This window comes from Microchirus variegatus (genome assembly GCF_963457635.1).
Source record: "Microchirus variegatus genome assembly, chromosome: 17".
Lineage (NCBI taxonomy): Eukaryota > Metazoa > Chordata > Actinopteri > Pleuronectiformes > Soleidae > Microchirus > Microchirus variegatus.
This window is the reverse complement of record NC_139818.1, coordinates 12,904,089-12,926,567: the sequence shown is the minus strand read 5'-3', so window position 1 is coordinate 12,926,567 and position 22,479 is coordinate 12,904,089. Positions and strand designations below refer to the sequence as shown.

General features: G+C 41.8%; 1 protein-coding gene across 1 annotated transcript in view; it reads left to right on the top strand.

Moving 5' to 3' along the window:
• Window positions 1-21,105: 21,105 nt before the first annotated feature.
• Window positions 21,106-22,479, top strand: part of LOC310939348 (C-terminal-binding protein 2) — a gene marked incomplete at both ends in the record, with an annotated part of 54,810 nt that continues 53,436 nt past the window's right edge. Inside the window, one exon of the mRNA XM_083904078.1 lies at window positions 21,106-21,163. Coding sequence (XP_083760204.1) covers window positions 21,106-21,163 — 58 coding nt within the window. The remainder of the gene's footprint in view (window positions 21,164-22,479) is intronic.

Genomic DNA, 22,479 nt, shown 5'->3' with positions numbered 1-22,479 from the left:
AATTTCTCTCAGTGAGGGTTGTGGACGAAGGCCTTCGCTCGTCCTTAGCGCCTCATCACTGCATCTGTCTGCGGCCTCGATTGAGCAATCCAATCAAATTGGCAGGGTTTAATTGAAATCCCTCTCAAAAGTAGACCTGCTGTTCTATTCTGTTTATCAGAAATACATCACATTATGTTGCATGGAAATGCTTTAAATTCACTGTGGATTACATGCATACCACATACAAACCCTCAAGGTGTGTTCAATGTGTTATTATCTGAGAGAGAGAGAAACTTGGGGCCTGATTTACTAAGATCACAAATAGAGAGCGCTAAATTGCGTGCACATGCTTAAAGTTTGCGCCTGCTGCTGGTTTGCGTTTTGCGGGTGACCTACTGAGATTGCCACCGCAATTGTCAACATGGAGAAAGAGCAGACTCAATGGAGGCGCAAAATGAAATTTGAAGCCACTGAACAGCAAGTACAAAAAAAAACACCGCAATAAGGTTTGATAAATCACTAACGCCTGCTACAATAACATATTTCCATTTTCTGGTCCCAGCACTCCCGTAAAATTGCGTGGAAAAGCTCCACATTGCATATTCATTAAGACAAGACCGCTAAATGGGTTGCGAGTGCTATTTTGCCCATCTGCAAGACGCAATCCTCGTTGCGCCCTGTTAGCAGATCATTTTTGCATGTGCAAAGCTTTAGTAAATCAGGCCGTTAAAGTATTAATTTTAAGTATTGCAGCTGGCTGTGATAATATATAACTTTAACTAATTAGGAGCCACATCCAGTATAACACAGCTTAAACTTAATCATGATCAATCATGGACCGATAACCCTAACCCAACACCTCACAAGAACTCCTGCTCATCAGGTGCACGGAGAGACACACACACTGCATGCTCTTGTTGTGTTTCGTCAACCGGAAAACTTGGGTACTTTACCAAAGTCACCTGATACTTTTAATTTTGCAGCTTGTTGGTTTTCCTGTAGGAGCAGCAGCTTAACACTGGTGTTCCCATGAGACTTCTGGATCCTCACTTTCATTAAAGTTGTTTGGAGAGTGTCTCAGCTTCTGTGCCTCATAAAACAAACTACTATGATGAAAATAACTTAAAACCACACAACCCTGCGCCTCTGTTTTATTAGTACACGCAAACACAGAGGCAGAGACGCGCACACACATGCACATGCACAACAAACTGTTGTGTTTGTTGAGGTTCTAATGAGTCCCAGTAGCAGCGGTTTGATTTTTTTCCCCTCCTAATTTGACATGCTTCACTTGGGCTGGGTCCCTCTCGCGCCGCAGACCTCAAATTCTCCATGCAGGGGCCTAATGAATCTTCTCCGTGTACACAAACAAAAGGACAAAAAAATAAAAAAAAACATGCAGGAAACTCTTGCTTCCTTGAGCTTCTAATTGTCCCAAACATGTCAGTCAATCACTGCAGCGTACATGAATTCACTTTCTTTTTTTTTTTAACTCCAGACAAAGGAGTTATTAGTTGCCCAAGAGAACATATCAATCTTCAGATTGCTTGGCGATTACACTCTTGTATTGTGTTACATCTACAACTGGAAGAGCTGGGTTTTCATTTTGCTCCTGCAGCGTGAGAACGCTTGTTGTGCTTTCTGCTTAGGAAGGTGACACAAAGAACAATGAGTCGAACCTTGCCGCTCTCCTTGGGCTCTCCACACGCTGAGTTTCAGCAGTAATTGAATCGGGGCTTTTGCTGCCCTCAGAAGACGGCGTGAGTGAATTGTCTGGGATAGTTTATAGGGTAATAAAGTCCCCTCACAGCAACACCTGCCAGCTGCGTTCAGCTTTGACCAAAACAGTCTATTTAATACCTCCCGTTGTGCACCTGCAGCCCACCCGTAACGGTCAGCGCACAACTCAATCACGCTATCAGCACAAACAGTAGACACTATCTCTCTGTCTCCATCTCCTGCAGACTTCTGGAAGTTATGATCGGAATTAAAATCCGGACTTAATTAGCTCTGCGTTGTTGACCTTGTTTGCAGGTTGGGATGCTGTTTCTGAGGCACGAATGCAATTACCGCAGCCGTCCTCTCTTATCTGAACTCCTCATCTGCTTGCTTCAGCTGCTGCTGAGAGCTCGCCGTAGAAAAAAATGAATAAATAAATAAATAAATTTTAAAAAATACAGAAAAAGTGTTCCTCCTGTAATCAAAGCAGCACACGTCTCATCCTTTCCAAACAACTTCGCCTAGAAAGGAGCAGGTGAGTGGGTGAGGAGTAGGTGGACAAATGGACGCCGTCCCGCGTTCATTTGAGCTTCAGTCACTCCACCGATTGCAAATGTGCAAAATGTGGCAGCGAACAATGTTAATTATCTCTGACAAGACTCTGTTCCTCTTAAAATGCTATTATTGGGCGAGCATGCATCTTTGCTCTGCCTTTTTTTTTTTTTTCTTGCGGCTGGTGTTCGGGATTTTGCATTAACGAGAGTCAGCAGTTTTCGGTGCTGCAATCTCATTACATTTACAGGGAAGGGATGGAGAGCAACAAAAAAAATTAATTGGAGGCATGCAATAGTTAGGACAGGAGCCTGGGCAAGGGCAGAATAAATCAGGAGTCTGTTTGACAGCTTTATAGCTCTGGAGAGAGAGAAGTGGTTAACTTTAATGGGAGGAGATAGTAATGTTGAGTTACTTTATTTTTCCCTCTCGTTTCCCACCCACACACACGCTTCCCGTCCCCTTCCCCCTCATCAGCTGAGGCACACAGCCCCTCACCCCTGAACTATTTGGACTTGGCTTGATATATTGAGTTAATTCAGGTCGCTCCGAGCTATAATTCATGCGTTTCATGCATTTAACGCCGTGCAGACATAGCGCAGGGTGGAATTGTTAATTCTTTCTGTGCAGACATTGCACAGAAAGCCTCGATCCTACTGCCTGTCCCCTCCTCCCCCTCCTCCTCTGCCTTCTTGTATTTTGTTTCCATTACTCTGGAAGTTAATTTGGCTAAAAGTGTCCACTCCCATCAGTATTTACCCGCAGCATCACCTTTCATCAGCTCTTTATGAAACGCACAAAACAACACGACACCATGACACTAGACGGATTCCTCATCTTTCTCCACAACCTCCTAAGCTCGACGTTCACCTCTTGACCCCCGGGCGGTTACGTCCTGCCCTCACTCCCACCCTCAGTTTCACTGAGGGTCATCTCCATGCAGGCTTGACCCCCCAGTGTCCCCACTGACCTAAGCCTTGTGGTGTTATAATTGTGTGGGGGGGGACACTGCCTGGCAAAGCAACCAGTGAAGTGGCTTCTGCAGGGCAGTGGGGCCCTGCTCTCCATGCACTTGATTTAATCCGCACAGACCTCGCTGTGTGTGTGTGTGTGTGTGTGTGTGTGTGTGTGTGTGTGTGTGTGTGTGTGTGTGTGTGTGTGTGTGTGTGTGTGTGTGTGTGTGTGTGTGTGTGTGTGTGTGTGTGTGGTGAGTGGGGGTGGTGTGTGTGCCGAATGCTTGTGGGAGCAGATGGATGGGGTCACACCTCAGAAGACATTATGAGTTTTTGTTGTACCACATAGTGTACACAAAGCCGACTGACATCAAGGGCAGCAACTAACACTTCTAGGGCTGCGTGTTGGCAAGAATCTAGGGATTTGATGCATATCCTGCTACAGGGGTAATGATCACAATATACTGAGGTGCTATAAGCGAGGTGAAATATTGTATGAACACAAAAATAGTGTCTCATATTAATAAAATAATGTAATATTGTGAGGGGAGTGGAAGGAGAGGGGGAAGTGGCTGAGAGCCTGCTGCCAAGTAAAACCAAACCACTGTCATACGTCTGATACATTGATACAGCATCACAAAGAATAGGATACAAAATCACTTCATGACATGTAAGATAATTTAATGTCTCAATATAGTCCCACACCCAAACACATCATTTATTTATCTGTCAGTTTTGTCATCAACAAAAGTTTGCAGAAATCACCGCCGTTGATTGATTGCGTTTGTTTTGTCCAAAACCCAAAGATGACCAACAAACAACGATATAAATCAAGTAAAAGCAAGAACAACCAAAACCAAGGAATGTTGGGAAGTGTAGTTCCAGATATTTGACTCTGACACTTAAATTTAGTGTGGCTCAAGTGGAAAGGTTTAATTTCCCATTTGCATCTGTGTGTTTCAGAGACAAAAACTGTTGCTTTCTTTCTCCTTTCTTTTCCTTTGTACTTGAACAGTGGCAGCGTTGGTTGGGGTTTCTGCACTGTTTCACAGACCTTGGCTCAAACCAGCCAGCCAGCCAAAGATAAACAGTGAAAAGCATTTTCCCTCTAGGCCTTGAACACAACTCAGTATGAAGTTGAAGCCGTCACCTTAACTCTCACATGGAAACTATCTCAGGCAGAAGTTAGCGGAGACACACAAAATATTGCTCCGCTCTTGCGGTCTGGCAGCGCTGCACAGAACATTGTTCTCATTTATTTATTTTGTTTTCAGCTGGCAAGGTGCAGGTCAGTTATGTTGGTTTTTTCTTCTTCTTCCTTTTTTGTTTTAGCAGTGGGAGGAAAACAGGAGGTCACATTTGTTGGCAGTGCTGTGGGAGTGTGCTGATTCCAGTGCTTTGTGTCAGGAGACATTTTGTGGCAGGCGGGAGAGAAACCTTGCACTGTGACAGGGGCTTTTCTATTTTTTAAAAGGCGTGGCAACCCCCATGACCTGGGTGAGTTGAAATGGAGGCCACCACTGACTCTGGTGCTCTGATGGAGGCAAGAATGTCTCTCTGACTGCAACTGTTTCATGATGAAAGCAAAACAAAAAAAAAGGGAATCAAATAAAATAGGAGAATGGTTTATACAATGTGTGAAGTGTTTGCGTGATGTTTGTGTCAGAAGTGTCAGTCGCTGCTGCTCAAACTACACTACTGACCTAAACCCTGAGGCGGTCAGTGTGTCGCTGCCTTTTTACTGAGGGATACAATCCCATGATTCATCCCTTTTCATGGTATTTCCTCCTCCATTGTGTCGGGCGATGTACTGTCAGAGGCTCTGCGGAGAGAGCTCATTGAACACACACATACACACAGGTTCGCGCAGCTGTCCTTTGAAGGACTTTACATTGACTTCCATTCATTTGGACAGCCTAACCAGAGCATAATCCCTAATCTTAACCATAGCCAGTTAATGCCAAAACTTAACCTTAACCTTAAAGGGGACATTTTATGCAAAATCAACTTTTTAATCATTTAAATCCTTATATTTGGGACTCTTGGGTACGACTCAATAGGTACGTCTTGTGACGTACCTATTGCAAACAATAGGTACGTCACAATGCGCTAAATGAATTGTTGTCTTGCGGAGCTCGGCTTTGTCCGTACTGGCGAGGGCAATGGTATCCTAAAAACCAGAAGTCCGCAAAGTTCTATTCTTGGCTCCACAGTGCAGCACAGAGTTCTACACAAAATTTCAGCCTCAGAGGATTTATCTGTCCAGTGGATACATGTTGGCAATGTGCCTGCTAGAGCCTGAAAATGATCACTTTTCCAAAAGCTACCTGCAGTTAGCTCCCAGTAGCCTCTGTGGCTGATGTCTCTTCCTGTCCCTTAAGTTTCGTTTATTTTTTTTTAAGGTGGACCTAAAGACTACTAAACAGAGCATGTTACAGACATTCATTAGGACACCAGGGAACTAGGTTAACTTGGAGGAATAGTGCATAATATGGCCCCTTTAAAACAATTCAAATCTTTGCCCCAAACATAAGCAGAAATACAGTTGTGCCTTATTAGGACCAGGTTTCTTTTAGTATCCATGGATAAAAAATGTCAGTATTCATGCCAGCAAATGTCCTGAAGATGTAACAAATGCAAGAAAACACACACACACGCACCCTATTCACACACGATCACAGACTTGATGCATTTAAATGGCCTATCTCGTTGAGTGCTGATATTATGCAGCACTCACAGCAGTTTGTAGATAAAGATGACGACATTATACTCATATTAATGTTTTTTATTAGCCGCCTTTGATGTTCCAATTGTTGATAAAATGGGGCTTTGATTGGTCTTTGAGAGAAGACACTAAACTGTAACAGATGGCGGTTTGTTGTGCGAAGACAGCACAGTCTCCACTCTGTGCATGTTAGTGCAGCAGTGATAGGACTGATTGATGACCAGTTCATTAAAATTGTCACACAAAAAAACAAAACCCTGAGCCTCCTCATGTCGGAGCATCTCAGAATGTGACAATGTGCTGCTTTTGTGTGGTTTACAAATCAATACATTTAAATAAAAACAATTTTTTATTGCAAATGTAGAAAACCATCTTAAGATATCTATCTTTTTTATTTGATTACTATTTTCGACGAACCTTGGCACCGGTTCATTGATTAGAGTAAAAATGATTGCTAAATTGAAAAAGCGCAATAATCAAATTTGATGCACAAGAAAGGTGACAAATTAAACGGAAAATCTTCACATGAACAGAGAAACCAAAGCAGAAGATTCAGCGATTAAATAATGCAGTGAACATCCTTTGAATGAAAATGCTGAGTGTGCCCATTTTTAACAAATGTGGGTCAAGAATGCAAGATAAAAATCTAAGTTTACCTCACACATTTCTTTGTGGGTGAGAGCTCAACTCTCCTGCGCGAAGACAAAACACACAAGGTCACTGAACGTATCAGGGCTCAAAGTACAACTCCACACTCTTTTCCCAAATGCCACACATGCGCAAATGTGTGCTTAAGGAACACTGTCAATATCTATCAAATAATGTGTGTTTTCCTTAATGATGTAATTTGAAGAGATGTATCAGTATGTACACTACCGTTCAAAAGTTTGGGGTCACTTAGAAATATCCTTATTTTTTAGGGAAAAGCACTTTTTTTCAATGAATATATCATTAAATGAATCAGAAATACACTCTATACATTGTTAATGTGGTAAACGACTATTCTAGCTGCAAACGTCTGGTTTTTAATGGAATATGTACATAGGTGTATAGAGGCCCATTTCCAGCAACCATCTCTCCAGTGTTCTAATGGTACATTGTGTTTGCTAATCGCATTACAAGGCTATTGGATGGGTTAGAAAACCCTTGAAAATCCTTGTGCGATTATGTTAGCACAACTGAAAACAGTTTAGCTGGTTCTTTGACGAAAGAAATGTTTGAATGGCAAAATTATTATTTTGAATAAAAATCATTATTTCTAATCTTGTCAATGCCTTGACTATATTTTCTATTCATTTTGCAACTCTTTTGATGAATAAAGTGACTTTTAATGGAAAACAAACAAATTGGATAGGTAACCCCAAACCTTTGAACGGTAGTGTAGTTTTGTTGTTTGTTTTGTGTAGTTGAACTTTTAACCTTTTAACACGAAGCATATGGCAGATGGCACGTTTGCGCACTTTGCATTACCGTATTTAGGCAATGGTTTGTGCTATAACAATTCCAACGGTTTCTGAGAGCTGAGGAGTTGCCCGCCAAAGCCAACATGTGATTGTTACAGTTATTTCACTCACGCTGTTGCAGGAATTTTAAATGTTTTAAATGAGTCCAAATTTCAAATTTAACAGGCAAAATCTGGTGTTCATGTACAACTCGTGGTTTTTTTTCTTCATTTTAAATTGTTAATACACTATTTTATCCATCCATTCATCATCTACCCCTTTATCGCGGTGGGGGGGGGGGGTGATAGGTGAGGTATACCCTGGATATTTCGCCAGTACACTATTTTAACATGCACTAATTTCTAAACAACTGCCAGGTATTGAAAGTTATTCTGGCAAAATATCTTTTTCTGGCCCTTTTATGGTTAAAATAAGCAAAAAAAGGTTTTAAAGGGTTAATAAAAGTTGAACATTTTGGAACATTAATGCATTGAACTAAACTGAACATCTCATACAGAACTGTGCGTTCCACTGTTAGTGATCAATCTCTATGCAGACTGTAAATTTCAGTTGCAGCATTTTACAAACGAATCCTTAAATGCTTCACATGCAGATTTGTTGGCACACGTTTTAAATGTCGATAGTCGTAGAACAACGAGCCTTCGTCCTTGATAAAGACCAGAAGAACACATCCGAGTCTAGTTCTTCAAACATATATTAACATATTTCTGCCACTTGAATGTTGCAGGGGATGCTCTCCGTCTTTGCAAAGAGAGGATTTGTCTCTTTTCTAATCAATTCAGGTAGGGCAACCATTTTCTGTGGAGCTGCCAGCAGAGCTGCACTGCACTATAACTCAAGGAGGGCATTTGAGAAGTGTGTGAGTTTGATCCTGTGCCAGGGTGATGAATAGCTGTTTTTTCTCTTTTGTTGCCCATCAGCACTTTTATTCCGCAGTTAATCCACCAGGCCACTCGCTCTACCCCCACTGTAATTTTTCACCTTGCTGTGTGATTGTGTTGTGTATTTGTGTGTGTGTGTGTGTGTGTTTGCGTCCCTTGCTCTCATACAAAACACAAACACCTGCGTCCGCCCCACCCCGCTGGCACTGGAGGCTGATTTAAAGGTATGTGAGCGAGTGTGTGTGTACTAATAGAAGTGACACGTCGTGAAAAGTTAGTGAGGAGGGGGAGCCATATATAACATGTCAGCAGGCTGTGGTTGGGGGGGAGATGCTTGTTGCCGGGGTGTGTCAGGTGTTAAAAGGATTGTCATGTCGGTGCAGATAATGCAGCTCAGTCGCTTGATTTACTACGGTGATGGAAGTGAGGCTTCCTGCCTGGACCGCCTCCCACTGAGAAAACACTCAGTAAGGTCAGGTTAAATCTGAAAACAAACCTTTTCATCCTGTCCACACTAAATTGTCCAATTTTAGAAATGTTCAGCAGAGGGAATCATTTTAAAATCACTCTCCTTGTGCATTTGTCAGTGAGGAAAATGCAAGTGTGCTTGGACATTTTTTTTTAATACTGCCATAATTTTTCTCTTTTTTCTATGGTTTCATCTTTCACACCTGAAAGAAAAAGAAAATGTGCTGTTTTGCAATAGTCCAGTTGTTCCTGTGGGCCGGAAAAGATAACGTGGGCTAGGCCTGAAACAATTACTTGATTAAGCTTTTTTGATCATCGATTAATAGGATTGTTTTTTTTTTTTTTAAGGATTTAAACAAGTTTCAAGATTTTTCGGCTTATTAAATAAGACTATTTTCTGGTTTCTTTGCTCCATATTACAAATAAATTATTAAAGGTCCCATATTATGCAAAATCAACCTTTTAATAATTTTAATACTTGTATTTGGGACTCTGGAGTCCCTATCAGTCGGCAAAGTGTGAAAAAAGATGACTCACTCATGCTTTTGTGGTCCTCCTCAGTCTAAGTACAGGAGATAAAACGCGCAATGTTGACTTCCGCACTCATTGGGACGACTGGGACGCTAAATTCCTGGAATTGTTGTCTCGCGGAGCTCTGCTTTGTCCGTAACACACGCGAGAGTGCTGGCGAGGGCAACGGCATCCGAAAACCGGAAGTCCGCAAAAAGTTTCTTGGCTCCACAGTGCAGCACAAACAGCAGAGTGCTACACAAACGCTAACCGCTGTTAGCTCCCAGCAGCCTCTGTGGCTGATGTCACTTTCTGTCCCTTAAGTTTTGTTTTACTTCACAGACATGTTCATTAGGACACCAGGGAACGAGTTTGACTTAGAGAAATAGGACATAATATGGGACCTTTAAAACAAAGCAACACCATCATTTTCTGACATTTTATGCAGCAAACGATTACTCAATCAATCCAGAAAACGATCGACAGTTTAATTGATTATGAAAATAATTGTTACTTGCAGCACTAACACTTTGTCTTCACACACACTGAGGGGACATTTTCAGATCCAGCCGGCTTTCTGGTGTAGACACAGTGTGAATGAAAATCTCGCCGGGAAACATTTGGCTGCTTGTGTTCGATCTCTTGCAGGAGACAGATTACAGCTCAACTGCACAAACAAGATGGTTAATGAGGTGTAAGTGGAATGACCTGAAATTTTGTATGCGCCCGCCCTCGACGGAACCTCCCTACATCTCCCCCATTGTTCGCCTTCCCTAGTTTCTAGTTTGTCAGGGCAGCTCTGGGGGGGGGGGGGGGTCCTTGTTACGTGTCATATTTTAATACATGCCTGAGCACCATGATCTGGCTCCTCAGCATCACGCTTGCCATATCTCTTCGTGGCGGAGGGGCTCCACAACGTCCTCCAGAGAGCTGTTCTACATACAGCGGACAAGGAGCACAGCTTCACGCAAAAGCCTGCTGAGACTCCATACCATTTATCTCTCAGCTGCAAGGTTGGGCCAGGACTAATTGACTACCACTGTGTGTGTGTGTGTGTGTGTGGGAGTGTGTGCCTTAGTCCCTTGAAGCATGGTGCATTAGTAGAGCCTGAGATGATGTGAGGATGTGGTAAAAAAGAGAGGGAGAGAGATAGAGAGAGAGAGGCCAACCTTGTGTTGTGAGTCCATCAGAGAGGGCCTGGATAAGAAGCTCTCCAGTGAAGTCAGTAACTGGCTCCATCTCTCTAAAATATGTCCAGTTAAGCTGTGCCCAGGGAGCAGACAAACCACAGCTGGTGCAGCATTTAAGAGGAAATTCTGTTTTTATTTTTTAAATAGTTTAAACAATAATTTGCGAAGTTAAAAATGAAATATACGCTGTAAATACAAACAAACGTCTATTACATTCAACCCATTGTCAACTTAGATCACACAAATCTCTCTGTCTCAGCATAGTGGTGTTGAGATCTCGTGTCACCCAGCGACGTTACTTCACAACACAAACGATTTTTAAAATTTTCTGACATTTTCTGGATCAACCGATTCATCGATTAATTGAGAAAATAATCGACAGATTAATCGATTACGAAAATAAACTTTAGTTGCAGCTCTAGTGTCAACACAGTGTTTTATTCTGAAAGGTAAACCGGGTGTTTTCCTACTTCCTACTTTATGCGGCATAAATCGAAGCGCTGCGTATCCACTTTGCAACCAGTGTATTTTGGGGTTCAGTCAGATCTGATAGTATTGCTTGACAGACCCCATTTGGATACAGCAGACAAATCGTTTGTTTCTGTCCACAAAGACTAAACAGAAGCGTAGAGTAATAATGTTGACAACACAACAAAAGTTACACACTGCAGCTTTAACAGTGAAGCCTGATTATCAAAACCCAAAGTGAGCACAGTATAAAACTATGTGTGTGCAAAGTCACGTCAAGTCCAGCAGGTCAGAGATGAACCAGGAGGAGGACGACGTGTAACCTGTGAACATTATTTACCACAGATTATTGCTACCATTTGCCTTCATATTTTTCATCCAAATTAGATCACTGTGGTTCCAGACCTTAGCAATTAACTTGATGAGTGCAGTACTATTATACCAATACGATTGATGGCCAAAACTATGAAAATTAGACAAAGTAGAATTATCTTTAAGTGTTCCTGGCTGTGTGGATCGCCATCACTGTGAGTCGCTGCACAGCCCGTGTGTGCTCTCTCCGTGTTCCCCTCACTGCTCTGGACTTTATCAACACATTGTTTGACTTGGCCTCCTCCCAATGTAAGCCCGAGTACAGCACAGAGCGAGTTGTCTCAGCGTCCACAGGGAGAGAGTTGAGCGATGTGTGTGTGTTCGTGGGCACATTTTCGGGGGGGGGAGGGAGTGGAAGCACCTCATTCTCCTCGACCAGGAAGCTGTGAATCACGTTGGCTCTTCCTGGAAGGACCCAAGGGGAGCCGGGCTGAGGCGGCTGGACTCAGCCAGGCTGTCTGAGCCACAGAGCCTGGCCTCTCACTGACACCAAGCTGGTGGTGAGGGGAGATCTTACCTCACCCTCGCAGAGGCAGGCCATGCCGTCCCTCTGCTCACCAGGTTGGCACGCTGCAGGCACTTTTCCTGTACTGGGAAGTGTTTTCAGAGTTGACTTTGGCTGTGGTTTGCGCTGATAACCTCAGCCTGAGATGCAATATTTTATTGATTGGATTTAAATAGCACAAGGTGGGCAAGAGTAGCTCGGGTTTCAAGTGCTGGCCGTGTTTGTGCTTTTTGAAGGCTACATTTTCATTAGTGTTTCCACAACAATCTGCAGTTTGAAGGTGTTCAGTTAGGCATGCTGACTAAGCTAAATATAAATGTGTCAAGCTGTCACCTGCCTACGCTGTCACAGGCCTCGTTTAGTTCATGGAAATCACATTCCCCTCTGCCTGAGGTGCTGAGAATATGGGCATGTAAGTTGATATTAATAGTAGAGCCGGGCTGGTGCTGCAGGGTGTCCACACCTTCCTGTTTTCTCTTTCTTTGTTTTGGCCCTGCGCTGACAGATTAACCTCTGGAGGAACTCCAGAATCTGAAAGAGGGGGGAAAAAAGCCTCCCATTGTTCAAATGGGGCTGTAGTGGAAAGAAAGCAGACTTTTATTTTTGAAAGAATATGAAAATAACAAGTGGGTTTTAATGCATCGGAATATTGATAGTATAAACACTCTTGTTATTGAGACGTGTTTGTTCTTTATGAGGGAAATTGAGAGGACACGGGTGTTTTTTTTTCCCTTATTGAAGTGTTCTTCACTGAGTGAAAGCAGAACGTCTCGGTGAGAAGTTTCACTCGCTCCGTGTCTCCGAAGACGCTCGCTGAGCTGCTGCTTTTGATAGGAATCAGCTGTGAGACGGATGGTTATCGCTCTGCTTTTTTCCCCCCGCTGCACTCTGTCAAATAACTTTTTAACAGTCGTCGCAGTTCCTCCCCCCCTCCCCCACTTCAAACTCCACCGGGAAATTAAGTTGGAGGAAGTAACTGCTGAATTTGGATTAACAGTAGATCGGGGGGTTGGTGCTGCAGGGTGTCCACAGATAGTTATCCAGTGCTATCTAAAAACAAGTGCTTTGTGTGTGTGTTTTTTTTTTACACTTTTTGGCAAGGATCACCGCAGTGCTCGCATTGAGACGTCACCTGGAAATTTATAGAGGTTTATCGAATCAGTGGAGAAAGATAAATACACATTCTGGAGCTGTGGCACATTTGACAAGCCAATGAAAGATTTCCTCTCAAGCCTCCCTCAGTGAGATATAATTTAGCAGCTTACTACTAAATATAACTCCTTAGATTATCTTAATCTCTCGAACCGTCTGTCCAATATAGATAAAAAAAATATCCTGCTTGTATTACAAGTAAAATAACTCAAGTTTTCATCACTCAGCACAACACGTGAAAGCACATTTGCCGTCAATATTTTTTTTTAGTTGATTCTCTTGACGATGGATAAAATTGCTTTAGTATTTTTAAGTATTTAAATTTTTCCTTTATTGTGAAAATTTAAATTAGTTAGGGGGTACAGTTTAGAGATTTAGAGTTAAGTAATATCATTCAAACATAGACTGTCATCTGATTCTACTCCATCTTTAAACAGTTTTTTCCAGAAAATTTGTTTAATCATAGTCATCATAATCATATTTTTAAAGTACAAACTAATTAAAGTGAAAGTTAAGTCATTCTATTTGTGATTCTCCTTTGTTTTATTCCATTAAAATCCTTGTATTGGAACATGCATAATAGTTTATATTTTCAACAATTATTTTCATAATCGATTAATCTGTTGATTATTTGCTCGATTCATCCTGTAACTGTTGGTCCATAAAACTTTGAAAAAATTGTTGATCAGTGTTTGTCAAACCTGGCAATGATGACACAAACCAAAATGATTCAGTTTTGATGATTTCTTTGTTTATAGAAACAAATAATATATTCACATTAAAGAAGCTAAAACAATCATAAATCTTGTTTTAATCATGAAAAAAAGCTTCAAACCAATTAATCGAGTAATTGTTTCAGCTCTATTGGTAACGCAACATATTTAATTTGACCTATAACACTGAATATTGACTTTTAAAAATTGCACTTATATATTTTGGCCTTATAGTTCAGCCCTACCTACTACATTTGATTTTACATTAGAAGTGTTCTTATTGTCCTAATTCTATTTTTTCCCTTTAAATCAGACTCAACCTCAAAAAAAATTCAACTATGACTGAACGTTGTGACCCTGTGTGTGTGTGTGTGTGTGTGTGTGTGTGTGTGTGTGTGTGTGTGTGTGTGTGTGTGTGTGTGTGGGTGTGGGTGTGGGTGTGGGTGTGCAGGTACTGTGGGGTAACTGTGCTTTAATAAGTCTAGAAACCTCTCTTAATATCTCTCAGCACTGATATTTTTTTCTTCCCCTCAGGACAAAACAGTCAGGTAAGAGAAACAACCTTGTCTTGTTACGTCGATTGAAAGCATGTCGAGTATGGATTTCCTAGATTTATCCATCACTCAAATGTTTCATTGAGGAAATCTGGCTGTACATTAAAGTAATCCCTTCAGTGCGGCGAGTTAAACCCAACGTATCGCCCTCAATGTCACAACCTGGATTGCGAAGCACCAGAACAAGAGTCTCCCCTTCAGCGGTGAGCCCCGAGGCTTCATGAGGACTCCTACACATCCTTAGAAAGTCTTAGTGGAGCAGACCCCAAGGCTTAATGTCAGCAAATTAATTATGGATTCACCCAATTAGTTCACAAACTACACTGTGTTCGAGGGAAAATGATCATTCCCCCCCGAATAACTATTCAGCCTTAGCCCCAGTGTGCATTGTGCCTCACTCAGAACTGTGTGCATGTGTGAAGCAGCACGCAGCAGGCATGTAGCATGACCTTTTTAATTATTCAATCTCTCAGACTCATCCGCAGACACCGTCTAAGCTCTTCTCTCTCTCCCTGCAAACATATTTCTGTCCAACTTCAACAAAGGGATGGAGTTTTTACTGTCAGTATAATAATGACTCTATTTAAAAAGAATACATTACACCCATCCTACCCAAGTTCACATTGTTGTTAATTATTTTTTCAAATAGTAGTTTTTACTAATCACATATAGACTAAAGACAGAGGTGGTTTCTTATTCCGACATATAGTAGTAGAGCTTTATTACTTTAAAGGCACAATATGTAAGAATGTGGCCAAAAAACGGTTACTACACTCAAATTCAAAATGCCGAGGTCTTTTAGGTTTCGTTTTCTCCTCTATTGTAGCGCAGACGTAACTGGCAACCCGTGGTTGCTCGGCAGCTGAGACTCTACTGACTGCAATGATTGGTAGACGGCGGTAGGTGGCGCCACATGCCAAAACGAATGATTTGCGCAAAATGTTTTTTTTAATGTGAATATTTTGGCTGTACTGTTGTTGTTGGTGAGTTCAGTTTGTTATATGAATATTATTCCTGAGTCTCTGTGATATAGTAGGAGGGTTTTATGGCCAGTTGCTTTAGATTTATTACATAATGCACCTTTAAATAGAAAAAAAAATGCTAGAGATATCCCGACACCACATTTTTTGTGTCCAATACCAATACTGATATTATTCCGATACAGTCATTTATAAACATTTATGAATTATGAAGCTGTTAACAACACATTTGTTCCGAGTGATCTCAAAGACATAATTCTCCAACTGTGTAACAAATATTGTTCTACCGAAAAGAAAAAATACAGCCCAAACATGACTCAGCTAAAATGCATTTGCTGATTAACATTCACATTTTTACAGTCAGTGCATAGTGAAGCATGCAACATATAGATAGGATTTTTGGATTGTATCGTATTCTACATTTTTATCTGTACGATATCAGATGATTTTGACCAGCATCGGACGGATACCGATTCCCATCCCTCAAGTATTTCTATTTCCAGCCAATTTAATTGCTCATTTACAGTAATGTTGTTTTATATTGTAGTGTAACGCCAACTCTCGTTGGCTGCCCTTCCTCCTCCTGTGTGGACAGACACTGATCCCTGTGTGTGAGACAGTGAGGGACGTTTGTGGCGTGTGATTGCACTTGCAACTGAACTGTCCATGAAGGACAGAGGCGACTGTCCCCCCCCGATATAGATTCCTACATTTTACCGTCACACCCCTTCTCAGACACAAATGTTTCTCTTACAATGAGCTGTGGCCCCACAGGCGGGGGGAGTTGTATCAATCATCTGACTTTTAATGCCTCTTAAACGTGAAGATTCATGTGTATGACCTTTGTGTTTGGAATCAGAGTGCAAACATCCCTGCTTTACTACCTATAGCCTTTTATTTTTGCACTGTTTTATCTGTTTTTTGTTTTAATGCCAGAATGGAGGTCATGTGTGGCTGCAGCATTTGATAAGGCTGGGTTCAAAAAGGAGATTTTACAATTTTCATTTGTTAGATACGATGTCGAATCATGAAAAATCATTTGACAGACATTTTTATGTTTGCAATTTCCTGTATCCTCTGCACAAATCTAGCGAGACTGGAGCCAACACAATTGAGTACGATGATTTGTTAATTACTTTGCCACAAAAATACTTCGACACAGAATTCAAACAAATTAGAAGAAGACAACATCACATGTGTCTTCTTTAAAAGAAGGCATGGGCCAAGCAGCACTCACAACTCCCTCTGCTGGACTACCTGGTAACTACTTTGAACAGCCTGGTATACTTCTTGGCTGTATATTTTAACTCAAACTGGTTTTAAAGCATAGCTTTGGTAAGATATGATAAAAGAGTACATTGGGGTCAATTTTTAATTCAAACATTCCTATTTTTAATGATGCAGCATTAGTTAAACAAGTCAAAGTGTAATGGAAAATGATTGGATATCAAATGGAATTGACCTGGGACCTGAAACTCCCAAAGGAAATCAGCAGCAATAGCGTTTAAAAAGTACCTTTTCCATCTCAAATGTTGTACCAGCTTGCTTTTATAATTGACTGAGCTCACTGTTACAGGAAAACAAAGAAAGAGTGAACGGGATAAGAACTGAGGACAGTGTGGACACTGTGTGGATCTTATTAGTCTGTACAAGCAGTCTTTTTCCTCCACTTCCCTCTCTATCTGAAACTCCCACTCTTTATGTGCTACACATGCACACACAGCTACACTCTGTGGCACAGAGGGCTGACCAAGTCATCTCCTAATTCTAAATTTTGTGGGTCGACCGGCATGTCCAAGTCTCTCCGGGCAAGATACGCAACCTAAATATCTTCCAGTGTGAACGCAGTACAGAGAAATAGTGTATAATTGAGTATGTGCGTGAAAGTGACTCGTAGTGCAAATCGCTTTGAGTGGTCGTTAGGACGAGAAAAAGAGCTACTGTATATAAATGTAGTCCATTTACCACTGCAGTCCATTTACATCCGTGGATGCAGGCCGGAGGATTGATGACTGTGTGAGAAACCTCAGAGGGAGCAGCACTTCAGAGAGATGGACAGATGAAAAGGAAGGAGGAGGGATGGAAAGGAGCGAAATGAATCAAGTAACAGGGCGAGAGGCTTTACAGCGGTTTGTTAACACACCAGGAGCAGACTACCGCCTTCTTCTTGGAAGGACAGGCGAGAAGTGACCCGCTCTGTGTGGCTTCTTCCTCATGCCACAACGTGTGACAGACTGATATATCCGGTGAAAATGCTTTGTCATTGAAAGCAACACTATGCAACGTTGCAGGACGCGCCTTCTCTGCAGCAAACACACTGTGATGAAAGCAATAGTCTTGTCAGGACCTTTACATGACAACCAAAACCTGACTTTTAAAATACATAAAGACGGAAATCATGTTAAATTGAAATCCTCAAAGTTGGACTCACACATCCACGTAATGTGATTTAATGTTTCCACCCCCAGCTTAAACCCAGAAATAATAAAAGGAGCCGATACACAGCAGAATAAGACAACAAGGACAAAATCAGAGCAGAATTCAAGCTGGTGTAGTTGAAATTTAATGCTCTCTCAGAAGTTTGTGGGTCGTAGGAAGCCTCAGAATGAGAACAAACCAGAGAGCGCCTTATACTAAGAAGCTGCAAGGGGGCATATAACCTCCTAGTGAAGAGACGATAAACTCACCAGTTATAAAAATAGTTTCTCTGCTCGTACTTGCCTGTATACTAAAAAGGGCAGTAGTCAACTGAATGGCATAGGCAAGCTATGTGCTTAGTTTGACTGAACTATGGTTCCAGTAAGAACCATTATGATCTAGAGAACCCTTTAAAACCCCTTTCCTGAATAAAGGGTTTTAAAAGGGTTCTTGGTAACACTAAGGATTCCAGGTGGAAGCTATATAAAAGGTTCTACCTGGAACCAAAAAGGGTTATCCTATGAGGACAAGCCGAAGAACCTTATATGGTTCTACTTAGCACTTTTATTTCTAAGAGTGTATAACTATTCAGGTACATTCGGAAGCAGGAAGCCGATTCATGGATCTGCTCGGCTCGGCTCGACTTGGTTTGGCATCAGGCACGGCAGTGCAGTCGCTAAATACACCCGATTCCTTTGTTAAATATTGAGATTTTAAGAAATGGACTTTACTTTTTGCTAAATATTGGAGTTTAAAGCAAGTTTTCTGGATTTTTAAGTCTTTTTAACTGATCTACTACAGTTCGACATTGATTCTTGTGTCGGACGATTCGCTCACGACTCTTCCAGTGCCGACACTCCAATCAGTGATCGGCATCTGTCGACATCACATTTTGGTGTGGTCTCAGATCGCTTGGAACCTCACCAGAACAGGTACCAAAATAAAGCACCAGGTACTAGGTACTATCGCTAATGGAAAAGCAAAATAAACAAGAAGAGTAGCTGAGTTGAGCCGTGCTCGAACTATATAGTAGTAAAGCGCCATTAGTTTCCGAAAATACAACGAACAAGAAACAACAAAGGTGAGACATAAGGGCAAGGATTTTTGTTATGAGACTCGATGAGGTGAAGCTTAAACTGGAAGTAAATGTCAACAGAGATTTTCATTCACAACTGATTGTCGAGTTATTGGGCGGATAAGAACCAGGAAGTGAACGCGAGTGACTGTATCAACATTTTCAAAGGTCCTTTTTTTTCCTTCCATTGCAAGAAGAGAGGTTCAGGTGCAGAGTGGGAATGAAAGAGGCTCCATTCTCCCAAGTCAGTGATCCATTACAAGTCAGTGACCCATCAAATTGGTTTTCAGGCTGCTATTTTAAGGTACAAAAAAGTATACTCGTGTAATGTTTTCTTGTAAAAGAAAGATTATTTTCAATATTTTAAATGAACAGTTTTAAATGTATTCCTGCCCCGTTTGGGCATTACTGAAACCATGATAAATAACACTGCTGCTAACGTGGATGTGATTTCACTTTCCAATGCTGAACATTAGGAGCGAAGGCTTCACCTGGTAAAGTTTAACAAGCTTTGATGAAAGCTCAGCATGAACATTTCCCTTTTGAAACCTTGTCACAACACCTACATTTGCCCTTAGATTGAGATGCACACATCCTGCTTTTCTACAAAAGTTGCACTCACCCCTGGATAAGCGCAGTGATGCTGAGGCCTTTCTTTCGAGGTTGTCCAAAAGGTTTCCGGGAAATCCTGGGAAAAAAAATGGACAAAACAAAGGTTGACACAAATCATAATTTCAAGTGTGCTGTGACATAATTAATAAGGTGCTCTGTGTATTTTTGGAGTGTGAAGGCTTTGTCCACTCCCATATTTTCTAACGATGTCACATTTCACAGCCACCCACACGGGCCTCGAGCTTCACTCCTGAACAGCCGCTCATGAAAAATCACCTTGATGACTGTGGGGGAGATTTACATCCACATTACCCTGATTTCACACCGATAATGAAAGAGGCTGCTGTTTCTTTTAATACACTTTTTACATTCTGTTTTTTTTCTTTTCCTGAATACTGATTACAAACGACTGAGGAAGACCTCAAGTAATGGCTGTGCTGATGCTTTCTGGCACAGGGAGATGTTTTCATGGTCTCAGCACTTTCTAAGGGGAGAGGTGCTCCTGGCTCGGGTCCTAGACAAGCACGATGTGGCATTTGCAGCATTTGATCCCCTTTTGTGTTGCAATAATTTCGCTCTCACTCGCTGAGGTCTCCCCTCAGAGAGTGAGAGCACACTGAGGTTCAGTGTGCTCTCACTCTTTATGTACTGCCAGTGAAGAATTGCAGACTGGCCTGTTTTCTCTGTAACAAAGATGCATTTGTGCAAATAATTGCCTGCGTGTCTGTCAGTGTTACTGAATCGGATGTATTGTGGAGTAACATTTTCAAATTTATGTTCACTCTGATTACAAATGCTTGTCCAGATTTGCGGAAAAATAAAGATTCTAAGATTGAGACTAAGTTAGAGGATGAACTGACACCAGGGATGGATGTTACCAGGTCTTAACAAGGCCTATATTGTCAGATACACTCAGAGTAGATTTTAACTACCCTCTGTTGGCCTGAATGTGTCATTACATGACAGTCTGTCAACCTCCAGGTGCAGCACATCAACTCAAGAGTCTTTTTTCTGTACGTGTGTGTGTGTGTGTGTGTGTGTGTATGTGTGTCAGATGATGAATCTGTAGCTCTAAGAAATTATTTCACGTTTCTTTAAGTCTCTCTGTGCTCGCCGTGTTTCGAGTGGCTTTGATCGACAAAAGGATGGGTGGGGGGGGGGAATAATAAGGAGATTGGTATTTGTCTAAGTCGAGATACCTCAAATGTCACCACCATCAGTGAGGAATGTGAAGAGTGGCAACTCACTGTAGACGAAGCATTAGATGAGTGTGTGTCACTCAAAGGAGAATTCACCTCAAAAGGAGAAGAGTGGAGCTTTTTAGAGAAGACACTTTGTCATTTTCAGAGCAAATAGGGCACTTTGTCACCAGTAGTATCTTAGTGTTTATGCGTGTGTGTATGTGGGGGAATGTGATCTTTTTATTTTTATATATATATAATCTTTGCCTGCAGCTTCTCAGGCTCTTTGTAAGCAAGCAGAGGGACTTTGTAGTCAAAGAGTCTTTAATGCCTTCCCATGTCAGATATTTTTTTCTGCACTTGTACATCAATAATGTGTGTAAACAGAGTGTGTACGTGTATGTCAGTGTTGTATCTGACCAGGTTTTTCTGTTTGTGCATTTTTTTTTTTCCTCTTTCTTGCAGGTGTATGTGCCGAGGCGGTATGCCCCGGGGAGTAGTGCTGACAGTGCACTAGGAGTCTGAACCTTGTCAGTATTTGTGGGCTGGGGAGGAAAAGGTACCCCTGCCGCGCCGAGCCGTGTCGAGCCGTGCAGAGCCGCGCCACCCTGTGCCGTGCTGCGTTTGACGCCATGTCCCTGACTGACAAACACAAAGTGAAGAGGCAGCGACTGGACCGGATCTGTGAAGGTGAAGTTGTGTTTTTTTTTCAGTTCCACTTGTTGTGCTTTCTGAAAACCTCTTAAGTTGAGAAGAATCTATCTAAAAATAAAAATAGCTGACTATAGGTACCCCTTCCTACATTTTTTCCCGTCACTGACTTGCCTCAGAGCTTTATATCCCTCTAGCCAACTAACCTTATTGTTATTAGCACAACCCGAAGACCTATCCTTGATCAATGCTCATTGATTTCTATAATTGTCTCCTGGCACACAGCATGTCAGATACCACAGTAACAGTGTATAAATGTTGACCTCAGCAGTCATATGGCAGATGTAAATGAGATTATGTCCCTGCACTCTGGGCCTCTCACTGCTGTTTGTTTGTGTGGGAATGTCTGTTTTGTGACTTACGCTTATGGGGAATCTTTGAACATCTAAGCTACAGTTAGATTACCACAGGGAATTGAATGGCTTCTATCCTGTCACGGCTGTTTGGAAGTAGCCAATTTTACCCCATGAACTGTGGTGATTATTAGGCCTTAGCTTGTGGATTAGAGAGCAGTGGTTTTGTATTGAAGGGCCCGAGCATATAATAGGAACCCCCGCTGCGCGTATAGCTGCAAAGTCGGCCCAGGCAACAAGGAATAGGAGTCGTGTGGGTGTATAAACTGTGTCTGAAGCTTTGTGGATGTGCATTTTTAAACCCACTTGTTTGACTTTGCTCCATGTGTGTGTGTGTGTGTGTGTGCATGTGCATGTGCGTGTGTATTTGTGCATGTCTGTCAGACTGTGTCCTGAGGTAAAATCATCTCCTTTCTGCTCTCTGGGTTCCCAAGAGGCTTGTTAAGCCGCTGGGCCCTCCTGGAGCCAGCGCAGGGAGAGGCAGACATGACTGCAGTGCTGGAAAATGAAGCTAGATGCACCATTACCCCCAGTGCCAGCATATTTGTTTTGCAGCATGATGTAAGCACCTCAGCGTCGTGGGCATGAAATGAAGGACATAAACTGCACATCCTGTATAAACCCACAGTTAGGCCAAATAAACCCAATCCTACCTTTTCAGTCCAACCTCTGCTGCATTCTTAAACCAAACGGAGGAGCTTTTAGAATTTTAACATGTTAATATTTAAAGGAACATGAGGGAATGAAATTAGGAAGATGTAATATGTAATCTTTAAATCAAGCCTTAGTCATTTAAAGTTTAAAATGCATGTTTTGCCTGAAGTCAATACAATTTTAAGCAAGATGTGAAGTATCAGAGACAGCATAAATTACAGCAGAATACAGGGGAATGACACGTCTGCAAATCATGTACAAAATTATTAAAATTAGTGTTAAATGAGT